Below are 12,586 nucleotides of genomic sequence, written 5' to 3'. Positions count from 1 at the left end.
GTACCATTACTGTGTTTAGATTGCTCTCAGATGGGAGGTTGCATATCATTTCTGGAAAAGATTATCCTGAAAATAAACCTCTCCAGTGTTTTGAAGGAGCCTGCTTTAAACAACTCCACTCAATGTCTGGAGTGAGAATAACTCCCATTTGAGACAATGGCTATGAGTCCATAATATGTAGGTGTTATAGCTGAATGATCAGCATATTTCTGTGTTCTCACAAAGCATCAGATTGTCCACTTCTTTTGGCTCAAATAGGAAAAAGTTCAGGATTTTATGTAGACACAAAGCTATCAAAACGATAGAGAAAGCCTCACCTCTCCTATTCCATCACAAGAAATCTCCATCTATCAAAACAGTCACGAGAGCTTATGGGACTACAAAAATACACTACACCCACAATAGTTATTTATAAAGATATTAATAGAAATAATTAATAATCATAATGTACTAAGTAATATATACAAATTGTTATTGAAATTCTTGAAAAGACAGGAAGAGGCAAGAGGAAGAACTATCTCAGGATTACAGTCTGCAAACAAATAATAATCACAGAACATTCTGAGTTAGAAGAGATCTACAAGGATCAAGGAATCCAACTCCTAAGTGAATGGCCCATAAGGGGACTGAACCCAAAACCTTGGCATTATTAGCACCATGCTCTAACCAACTGAACTAATCTCAGGGAGAATTATCCAGGGCCAGAACACTATAATAGGGCACAAAATTGTGAATAGCAAAAAGTCATATTGAAAATCAGGAAAATACAGTTTATTGCTGGAAATGTTTGGTTTATTTATCTTTTAGGAATATGCAGAGATTCCCTACTTACTTAATAGCTAGACTAGACAATATACTGAAAAAGGGTAATATATTATTACTATAAAAACCACCTTTTTATAGATAATGATTTATAGAATGACAAAATATCCTGAGTTGGAATAGATCCACAAAGATCACTGAAGTCCCTGCACAGGACACCCTGAGAATCACACTGTTCATCTGAGAGCACTTTCCAAACACTTCTTGTACTCTGTCAGGCTGGTGCTGTGACTACTTCCCTGGGTAGCCTCTTCCAATGCCCAGCCACCCTCTGGATGAAAAACCATTTCATCCAATGTGCAACCTAAACCTCCCCTGACTCAGCTTCAGGCTTTTATCTCGGGTCCTGTCACTGATCACCAGATAAGAGATCAATTTCTGCCCCATTGCTTCCCCTTGTAAAGAAGCTGTAGATCCAACATACCAAAACACTTGCTTAAATTGGTCTGCTTGTCAATGAAAACCTTGGCAGAGACGACATTTCCAAATGGCATGAACATCTGCAGCAGATCTTGATCCCCAAACTCTTGGGGAAGATGGTAGATAAACAGATTGGCTCCCTCTGGACCTTCAAACAAGCAGGAAAATAAATTCAGAAAGAGCATGGATACCACATACCCACTGCACAAAAAAAGGTGGAAGAGCCAGATTTTCAAGACAAATTTTCTAGATAAAACAGTGAAACTGCTATTTACAGTACTGCAGAACACTTGATTCCAGAATAAATGAGCATGACCCTTTGCTGGGATTGATCACTCAAATAATTCTAGCTCTTTCTGACCACTTTTGTTAGTACTTTACACATTGTGCCAAATCTGGTTCACAGATATTTGCTGTAATGACAGCTGAACAGCAAGTTTGAGTAGTAGATGTTGACTGAACAAAAATTGTCTATGCAAAACTTGTGGTCCCAAAGCAACTAAGTAAATTTCCAAACAAAATACAAATAATCACATTGCTTGTCATCTGAGATTCTCTTCTAAACATGATACATTCTGCTGAAACTACATTCTACATTACTTTACACTACATATTAAATTTAACCTGAGTATGAAGAGTGAAAAGACTGGCATTAAGTAGCTGTTGGAAAAGGTGAAGTACCTAGAAAACAACATTAACAAAAGCACATCTGATCCTGTGACAGTTGGATGTATCAGGCTATAGACTCATATTCTCCTTCCCTCTGAGAACATGCAGGAGTATGATTAAGGAAGCACTTAAGACTAGACAAACCCCATGAGAAACATCCTGTATAAAAATTACTTTGGGCAGCCCTTAGTAGAAAGATCCCAAAGACCTTTTTTATCTTCAGTAACTCCTGGATTCTAAAAAATGACACCAAATAAAAAATCTGCAGGTAAGGTAGGTGCAAGGGCTAAGCTTGCCCTTTTGAAAACCCCTCTCAAGTAGTTTCTACAACTTTCTGCCTACCTTCTTTTTGACTTCCTGCTGCACCAATACTCTGCTGTGTTAAGAGACTCTGGTTATAGAGTGTGGGCAGTGCAGCAGCAGCATATTGCTGGATTCCAGAATAAGCTTGTGTGAGGGCTTCCATTGTGCTACCTGTCCCATTTGAGAGACCACCACTGCCAAGTCCTCCATTTAAGGCTGCCATTCCTGTATAAGAAAGAGCAAATAAAAGATGACTGAGTGCTTCCACTGAGCCAGACCAATAACCTTTCAAATGCTCTGCACGATTACAAAAAAGCAGGGAGCAGAAAAAAATCACCCCAGAGACAGGCTGAGGAATGATAATCAGCTATTCCTCCAAGCCACCACTACACATAACTTACCTGCTAAAGAGCTAACGTTGAGGCCAGCTGTAGCACCTGCCAGCGTCTGCAGTGCTCCAAGAGAAGCCATTGGATTAACAGAGGAGCTGCTACTGGAACTAGGTGAGGAACCTGCTATTAAAATAAAACAATTAAACTTCAACTCATATTTTTAATTCATGATAATTCAACTTCTTCATTAAGTTATTCCAGTAGAAAAAACTAGTAAGGAACAGATTCAGGCAACACAGGATACTTTATGTAAAAAAAAGCAAACCCACACAACTTGATCATACTGCTTATACGTTCTGAGCTCTTCCTACATTTTTTTTAGAATTTCTACTTCATCATAACACCTACTCTTTGTAGCAATAATAATGTCAGTAATTGTAAGACATGTCAGATTGAGACATTACACAAATGTTGGCTGAACTCTATATCTCAACATAAGGTAACCAGCAGCAATACCCTGTTTCCTGCTGCCTAAAGTAAGAGTCACTTGCTATGTATTAACACATATTAACACAATATCCTTGAAACATCACTCAAGGTGAAAAAGACCTGCAACATAGATACCAGGGACATTAAAGAAGGCTGAACACACGGTTTTCCCATACTGCCAGAACAGGAACACCACATGCCCAGATTATTTTGACACATTAAATAATTTTCTATTAAAAATCCTGCTGCCACAGCTGGGGCTAGGACTGAGAAAAGTCTTGAAATGCACATCAAAAATAAATAGTCTGTCCTCTGTTCCAGCAACATCTCCAACTACATTGACTCAGTAAGAGAAGGTTGACAATATAGTACCTAGGACAGTAGCAGCTTACATGGCCCACCAAATTCTACACCAGGTAGAGTTAGTTCTACAGAAGTCAACATCAAAAACCATAAAAAAAAAAAAAAGTTTTCCAAGCTGTAATGATATGTTAAAAGGTATATTAAAAGAAAAAGAAGTTCACACTGAGGTCATCTACAAAGATTTATGGACATGATAAAGTAAGAAATGCATAGCACTTTAATGATTATAAAGCAGTGGTTTTTCTAACAGATTTGTGCACTACTGCAGAAGAAAATCTATGTGTATTGCTATTAACCAAGAAGTTCATATTTACTGCACAAGATGCACTAGAAAGTATTTATGGCTGCTAAAAATTAAAAGATACTGAAGACTGATGTTGTAGAGGCATCTTGTAGTCTGCTTGCCAGAGAAATTTATCAGTTTGACCAAGGAGGTAAGAGAAGAACGGAATTTGAGGCATTTTCAATTTTTCTGATGTTTTTGTGATTCTCACTTATACTGTATACATCCTTTAAAACTTATAAAAGACTTGTTAGCAACTTTCAAGAAGTTTCACACACTCTACGTATTTACCACTTCATGTTTGTGGCACAAAGTCTCTGCAGGGGTGGGATATTGGAACCATTTAAATTGAATATAGCCTAACAACCTCCTAACAAAAGTAGTTGTACCTAACCAAATCTGCATGAGAACCAAAAAGCTGCACTTCAGACCACTTTTTGTAATAACAGATGGAATGAGAAACCTCTTCTAGTACATGTGAAGACAAACTCTCCTAATAAATCAAAAATTGAAAGACAATGTCCAAAACTATTTTAAGATATTTACTCTGACAAAAAGGAGACATTTTCTGTCTTACTATCAGTAGCATGTTAAATGTTAGAAAAACACAAAGAACAAATTACAGTATAACCCTCAAGCTGGTAGAAAAATTAGCAGAGCTGGCTGGATAAAAGCCAGAGTTCAGAAATCATACAGTTACCTTGATTTTAGAATATCACTTGTTTCTCTAGCATTTCATTGCTGATCTTTATATTCAAAAAGACACTGTATTTGACAGATGAGAACACCATTTAAAAACCTTTCCAAACCTATCCCAAATAAAAGAGCAGCAGCTATGGAGAAAAAAGGACTAGAGAACAAAGTGAGAGAGAAAATGGATACCTTCCCTACTTTAAAAGGCTGTAATTTTAAATAAATTAAGTTAAACCACTATAAAAATCACACAGTTATTTTAGTTTAGCTGCCTTTATCAGAAATTTCTTTAGGCAAAAACAAGAAATCCTTTAGCACTGAAAATACCAAGAAAACTGAAGACTTGTCTCTATTTTCTTTATCCTATGTATGTAGGAATTGAAGACAGCATCCCATTTCTGATGATGACAAAAGGCAAATAGGTAACAGTAGAGCAGAAATACAGGGGTATTACAAAGGAATGCTTCCCGTGTATAGCCTATATACCAACAGAGCCATCTGTGAATCTAGGATTTTTTCAGCCAAAGGCAATGACTTTGTAATAAAGTTACAATTTTCATTCATTAATTTCAGCACAATGTGAAAAAAAAATTGTTGGACTCTACTATGTTCTAAGGCACAACTTCTGGGATTTAATCATGCACTATGCTAAGAAAAATCTGTTTTTATTTTTAAATTATCATGTGACAACTTGACTTGATATCTTGCAATTCTCTTCTTGAAATATCTAATGACTGCTTTTTCCCTATTCATTTTCATCACAACACTAATGTATTTGCAGGCTGTAATCATATCCTTCTCCCATGTCAGTCTTCTATTTTTCAGGTTATTTCTAATAGGGAAGGAGTTTACTGTTCTAGTCAACATTTCTGTTCTTTTGCTTTTCTTGTGTTATATTTTAGATCACAAAAGAGAACAAAGCAATGGGGATGGAAAATCAATATTGTTTTATACATGTTCTTTACTCTATACCTAATTCTTAACATTGTTTCTGTGCATCTTGTAGTGGGTTGTTGGGGTTTTTTCTTGCTACTATGTTTTCTTAGATCTATCTACTGAGTTAAATCTAGTCAAAAAGGCTAACTCTAACGGAAGTAGCTGAAAATACTTAAGAAGGTTTTCAGAAAATCTGAATATGTAATAAAGAACAGCTTTGTAGAAAGATACTGAAAGACATTATTAGAAACATAATGAAACTTGGACAAGGACATCAAGTAACAACTTGTAGAGGTAGGTAAACTGAGAGAACAGTAAATCTGTCCTAATTCAGTCACATTATCATCCAACAATGACCTGAAGGAAAGTTAAATTCAGGCAGTGAATCTGACTGAGCTATACCTGATTTAGTTCCACTAAACCCAGAAATACCTTGCTATCTCTGAAAACAATTTTGCCAGAGACATATCAAGGCCAGAAAAATCATCTAAGCTTTGCTGGACCTTTGAGGTTGCCTTTAGAAGAGAAATGGAAACATATCTCACAGTGTTTGCAACCATTCTATTTTGCTCTGAAGCAGATAATTCTTATTGGTGCTCAAGTCAAAAAGATGGCAGACAAGTCATTCCTATCCTGAGATACTTCAAGCTAGCAGTTTATTTATGGCCATGGTTTCTGCAGCAATGACTACATAACACCAGCAGACTGTTCAGTTCCAAGAGCTGATCTTCAGCAAGGCTGAAGGTTTTACTTCACCCCATTCTACATCAAAATACACAAGCGTGCTTGGAACTATCTAAAGAAAATTGTCTGAAATGGATAGGAAGGCCGCACAACAACAATATGTAATGCCTTTGAGTTCCACCATTCTGACATGTAACCCATCCATAGTCCATGGACTGCACTTTGTAGGCTTCCAAGTCCCCCAGATACAAATGGTATCAGTGCAGATGAAAGTAAACCAAGAAGGCAACTATGCAGAAGGACTGTCTGGATTTTTCCACCAATTATGCAATTTGAGCAGAGATGTCCAAATAAGCATCAGGTGAACATTTGGATGACAGATGGAGAGAAGTCAAGGAGTTAGTCATCTCATCTGCAGTTAGGTTTAAGAGGTTATCACAGTAGATGCTGCCATATGTCCCTCAGTCAAGGCAGGCACTTACTGACACATGGTACTGAACTGCTATATGCTGAGTTTCTTCAAGGTCTGGGTGTGGCTCAGGAGGGATAGATGTTTTCTGTGGAGCCCAACAGCCTTCTATGTGAATACATACAGAGTGAATGCACAGATGACTATTAATCAAAACAGAATTTCAAGTTTGCTTGAAGACTAAAGAGTTAAAAAGCTGTATAATTACAGGAAGTATCATGGGATTGAAAGCATCTGTACACGTTGAGGCTTCCCCTGATCGTAGTTTGAGCGTAGTTTTAAAAGGTGAAGCATATTTATACCTCTAACAAAATGCACTAGAACTGTTTCAGAATTTGATGTCTGACTACTTACAGACAACATGCCCTCCAAAATTTTTTCTTTTGAACAAAGCTTTTTAATATTTTACTTGAAATTAGGTTTAAAGAGCAATACAATAGTGCCTGCTTCATGTTACAAGCCTGTGAAGAGTTAACTGAGTAATCTGTATAGGATATTAATACAAAGGATCCATCGTGATAACTGACTTGCTGACACACAACCATTTATTGATATTACTGACGATCAGAAGGTTATTTGAATTCAGCACAGAAAGTACTGGAAAATGGGCTGCTTCCCACCCCCTAGCCCCTCCACCAACACGATAAAAAATGGAACAGAGTCCTGAAATATGTCTCTCATCAAGGAGAAAGGAACCTGCATACTTCTGTGGAACAGTCAAAATTCATACAAGGGAAGACAATTCCAAAGAACCACTCAGTAGTAGCATAACTTAATTTGAAAGGGCCCTCTGTGAATCATCCTGTCTAACTGTCTACTCAGAAGTGATCTAACCTCTGAATTTAAAAATGTCCTTTCTAATTGCATTCTCAGTCTCTGAAATGAGGGAGATTTCACAGCCCCTCTGGCACCTTGCTCCTGAGCTTGATCACTCTTGCCATTAATTTTATTTTTTGATCTAATCAGAATTTTCTCGGCTGCAACTTGTGTCCATTGCCCTTGTCCTTTCACACTTCTGAGAAGGGGCTGTTTCTGCTTTTTCTAGTACATCTGACATTTGAATTTCACAACCTGCCAGCCCTTCTCCACCTCAACAAAATAAAGAACCAATTTGCTGCAGTCATCAGATGAGACAGCCAATAAGGAAATCTTAGTTCGAAATGCCAGTCACAACAAATTGTAACCTGACAAATAATGAGGAAATATAGGAGAAACTGTCAGATATATTCACCTTCATGCTTCCTTTATGATGAAGATGATTTAGTGGGTTATAAATGCAGCTCTTCTGTAGTCTGAAGCCTTCATAGTTTTTTGTTTGTTTTTTAATTATAGAATAGAATACATAGCTGTGAGTCAAGATAGATTTAAAAATTTCACTCTTTTAAGGATTGCAGACCACAAAGTTTTTACGTACAAAATGTCCTGCAACAGAACACTCTTTGGACTAATTATTTCTTGGGAATGTCTTTAAGTAGAAAACTGTGCAAAGCACCCATGGTTTAACTCCCAATCATGTGACAGAAGGTTTTCTAAACAGCTTTTCCTTGTAATCTCTTCATAATCTCTTAGCCCGGCTCCTTGGTCCACCTACACAATTCAAAATCTACCTGTGGAAATTTAATCCTCCCCAACCCCCTTTGGTCTCTCACAATCACAGGTGAGGATATCAACTCTGCAGGACAGAAGCCAGAGATGCTGGAAAACTTGACACCCTGAAAATACAGGGTCTCTCTTCCCATGCCAGGATTTAGTAATAACTCAAAATAGGATAGAAAAAAATGAGTAGAATACTGATCCTCGTTTGTGACAAAAACTTAGTATGTCTGCCATAAGCACAACTGAATTTATTTTTAGTTTTTTGCTTGTTGCATTTAATGATCACATTTAACAATAAGGCAGCAAAAGAATGCTACTTGGACATTCTAGTATCTCCGGATAATGTACAAAACCTAAAGTTAAAAAACCCAATCCAAAACAAAACACAAAAAAGCCATGCAAAAGGAAGACAGTGATTTTTATGTGCAACTCATACACTAAATTCTAGACAACTACTTTCCAGTAGAAGTGCTAGGTGTCTGTTTATTCTACTTTTATGAGGAAGTTATAATATCCTTGTCTTCATTAATGGAATACAAACTGTACTGTTCTAGTGCACAGAATGCATTACCTCATGCTAAAGGTATTTTGTGTTTCCATATTGAGAGGAACAGAGTGTATTTACCACAATGCCTCCCTAAAATGCCAGATAAACCAAATATGTGATGAGATTGTAGTAACATGACTGGAAGGAGGTCACCTACCTTTCTGCTTCATGATGACCTCAAAAATTCGTTTTACTCTAAATTAATCTGACCATTTGGAGGAAGAGACACAGCAGGTAAAAAAGCCTTTGCTGGTGGCAAAGATATCTACCCTAAACAGAGGCCAGTGAATCTACTGGTAAACTGTTTCTCCATTAAAGATCAACATGAAAGTGACAATAAGAGATAGACAAAACAGGTGACATCGATCCTGGAAGGACTTCCAGGGTAACATGGGCAGTCTCTTACCTGAGCTGGTGAGCACACTCAGGGGGCTGCTGGAGGAGGTGAGAGCAGCGGTGCCACTTGGTGTGTTCTGAGCTGCACTGGCTGCAGCTGCCAATGCTGCCAGGTTCTGTAACTGCATCGCATTCAGTCCTGCAACACAGGGAAGAATGCCGAGTTTCTCCTGTCAGAGCCACCATCATCCAAGTGTAACAGATGCAGCAAGCTCATCACAAGGGACAAATGGGAAGCAGCAAATGCAACAGGCTTAATACTAGTAACTGATCTTTTTTACATTGCAATTCCTTATTATAATTGAAAATCTTTTTCTTTGCCCAGATAGATGTGATTCCAGAAAAGGCCAGGTGGTCATCCATAAACACCCGATGGAGACCCCAAAGTACAGGAATTTTCAAGCAGTGTTCCTCCAGACAACAAAAGCGTAGGTACAAGTTAAGTTAGGGTCTGAGACCTCATGTGCAAGCTAGAGAACTTGCCTAGACATCAGGCCAGTAACTTCTCCCACTCTCATGTCCCTCCACACTCTTTGTATGGGGACAGCAGTAACTGCAAAATTCTTTAATGAAGGCCTCATACCACAGAGGCCACAAAGTCACAGCTTCAACCCACCATCAGCTGAGCATCAGCATGTCTTGCTTGGTCCCCCTGGCAGCCAAGAAGCAACAGTCAATTGTGAGACAATCGTTAAGTGGCAACTCGTGACCACAGGATCAGCCAGTGTATGTGTAGGCTGGTCAAACACACTGGCAAGGAAAACAGGAAACCTCAGGCATGTTGTGCATAGGGAGCAAGGAATACTGCAGGGGGAGGAAGGGACGCCCGTGTTTATGAATTTTACTGGTCAATTTATTAATCTGACTCACCTTCGTTTTGAACCACCATTTTTGAATGAAACCATTTGGTCAGTACTGACTGTATTTTACTCTCTTTTTCTGCCAGAGGATCCATTAAAATGGATCTCCTCCTGAATTTTAACCATCCTTTGGTAGACTAACTCCATTCTTCCAATTGTGTCTCCCTTCATTTTTTCCCTTATTTTCCATTTTTTTGTCTCTGCCTTTGACTATTTTAACAATTCTTCCTCTCTTCATCTGATTTCAGACAATCCCTAATATTAATTCCCAACGTAATTAAAAACAAAACTTAATTAATCCCCCTTAATTTAAAAACATCAGAACACCCAAAGCAGAGGTGTTATCTCATCTTTTGGATACCTAGTAAGTATCCCAAAAAGTATTTTGGGAGCAAAGCACACGTCTCAAATAATTAAATCCTCAGTTTTGTAATTTAAGCATGTAAACAGACAACATAAGAATGTGACAGCGCAGTATAAACAAATTATTTTCTAAAGTACTTCTAATACTTTTAGTACAGTTTGTTCATTTTTTTTAACTCTTATTCAATTTCTCTTCACGGCAGGATCTGTTTCCTTTGGCAAATTTAGTTCCCAAAACAACTGGATTCTGCCTTTATCTAGATTCTCAATATTACAGTGTAACATAAAAGCATGAAGTTAAAACCAAAAAGTTTTCTATTTTGCTTTTATTGCGCTACAGAGGGTTAAAAGTGCAAGTGTTGGAGCTAATGAAGAACGGAGCAGCTTGTTCCTTACTGAAGCAGTTTGTCATGTGCACACTGCACCTGTCCTCTTGTCATCACACTGTTTTCCCATCTGCTTTCAAACAGCGTCGAGATTAAATTCTGTCTACAAAGTCTGATATAGTTTGGGATCTAATTACCTACTTGATTTTTCTTTCTATGAATTTCAAGAAAGGAGATCAGCTGAGATGTCAAGACCTTAAAACTACAACTTTTTTGGTAGAGAATGACAGATTTGGAATAACCACGCAACATACTATTTATATGTCTGGTTTCTCAATTTTTAAGTTTTTTTGCTGTTGTTATTGTTGTCTTTTTGTTTGTTTGGGGTTTTTGTTTTGTTTGTTGTTCTTTTTTTTTAATAGTGAAGACAGAATTACCCTGAAAACTTCTCAATCTCAGCTAGTTACCCCTTTCCCTCTGCCCCAATCCTTACTGCCGTACTTTCTTCATTACATCCTGTTTTTAAGAAGACACAAGAAGGGGGAAAGGTCAGGATCATGTGCATAACAAAATCCATTATAGATCAGCTCCACACAGGATATCAGTGAAACTGTTTTTAAAAATAATTGCTTTTTCCAAGAGGCTTAGATCTAAGAGCTCTGAAGAGGTCCAACATGAAAGAAGTCAATGTAGGAAACTGAATTTAGAATCATCTTCCAGTATAAACCAAATTCTTACAAATGAAAATATAACACTTTGCAAATGTAATTTGTAATTACATTGATTACATTGTAAATGTAATTGTAATTGTTACTGATGGGTGCACCAGCCAACACAAGTCAGATCTACAAAGACACTTTTGGACGAACTTGTGCAAAGAAAGGGCACGTGATATCGGCAACTACTGAAAAACTCCAGGAGGCAATTTGAAAAATTAAAAGTCTTCAGTACTAAAATCAAAACTATAGATTTTTCTGCTGGCAAAAAATTTTAGAGAATGTGGGGAATGGAGTTGCTAACGTGTTTTATTATTCTCAACTGGGTGAAGACAAAAGAGACAACCAATTTACAGCCCCAGGACTGCTATACTCAATAAATGTTCTGACTAGTAGTCCACAGCAAGGAATTTGGCTCATATCTGTGAAGCTGATTTTCCCTAACAGTAATGGCATAATTAACTGTAACTCAAATGAATGAATAAAAGAATCTGAATGGAGCACTAGTTCACTTTCCTAACAACAGTATATTTCCAACTTAAATGCTAGATGCATTGAAAATGGGAACTAAGAACCCAGAATCACTGAAAACATGTGCATTAGTGAGTGCCTGTTTCAAAACACAGTTCTTCACATATGCAGCTGTTCGGATGAAAACAAATACAGAGAACATTCTTTCTGCTACTCCTACGGGAAGGAAATTTTAAATGCCAGAGGTTGGGGGAATACCACCACTTACCTTGGGGACAATAGTCAACTAAGATTAAGAAGGATCATCCACACTTTTAGCAGAGAATTAATTTCAAAGGAGTAGGCAAACTCAGGACGACTTATTTCAAATTTTCAAGATTAAAATGCCTACAGCCCTTTGGCTACTTTGTTTACCCATGTTCTCTTTTGTATGGCACTGAATTTGTCTTCTCATAGAAGTAAACTCACCTCCCATTGGGTGGAGGCTGCTCAGTGTGTTCAGGTTCCCAGATGAAGCAGCTGCTGTCTGCTGAAGGAGCTGCAAATAAAGCTAGACATTACACCAAAAAACAAAACAAGAGTGAGAGTGAGGGCTGGCTCTGCTTCTCCGGGAGAAATTGCATCACACCACAGCCAGAGCGCCGTCACAAAAGAATTCCTGCAGCCCATACACCACATCACAGCAAAGCGTAAAGAGAATTTCCTGAACAAGACAGCCAGAACACCACCACAGTGAAGCTCCACGTAGCCCATGCAGCACACTGCAGCCAAAGCAACAGCAAAATGCTTTCCTCACTCAATATCAGCAATGCTGAGGGAACATTATAGCCAATACACCAAGACAAAAC

General features: G+C 37.9%; 1 protein-coding gene across 9 annotated transcripts in view; it reads right to left on the bottom strand.

The window, feature by feature from the left end:
- CELF1 (CUGBP Elav-like family member 1) overlaps positions 1-12,586 on the bottom strand; it is a 63,131-nt gene that overhangs the window by 9,188 nt on the left and 41,357 nt on the right. For 3 of the 9 annotated variants that reach the window (XM_088057910.1, XM_088057908.1, XM_088057907.1), the window contains exons 9-13: positions 12,207-12,288; positions 9,013-9,141; positions 2,616-2,729; positions 2,254-2,439; positions 1,247-1,390 (exon numbers count right to left, since the gene is read on the bottom strand). In XM_088057910.1, coding sequence (XP_087914036.1) covers positions 1,247-1,390; positions 2,254-2,439; positions 2,616-2,729; positions 9,013-9,141; positions 12,207-12,288 — 655 coding nt within the window. The remainder of the gene's footprint in view (positions 1-1,246; positions 1,391-2,253; positions 2,440-2,615; positions 2,730-9,012; positions 9,142-12,206; positions 12,289-12,586) is intronic. The other 6 variants (XM_088057911.1, XM_088057909.1, XM_088057914.1 and 3 more) reach the window with 3 other exon arrangements.

Source organism: Pseudopodoces humilis, chromosome 7 (assembly GCF_049639895.1).
Source record: "Pseudopodoces humilis isolate 2021_Gansu_Grassland_sample_001 chromosome 7, ASM4963989v1, whole genome shotgun sequence".
Lineage (NCBI taxonomy): Eukaryota > Metazoa > Chordata > Aves > Passeriformes > Paridae > Pseudopodoces > Pseudopodoces humilis.
The sequence above is the reverse complement of the archived record's forward strand: the minus strand, read 5'-3'. Positions and strand labels throughout refer to the sequence as shown.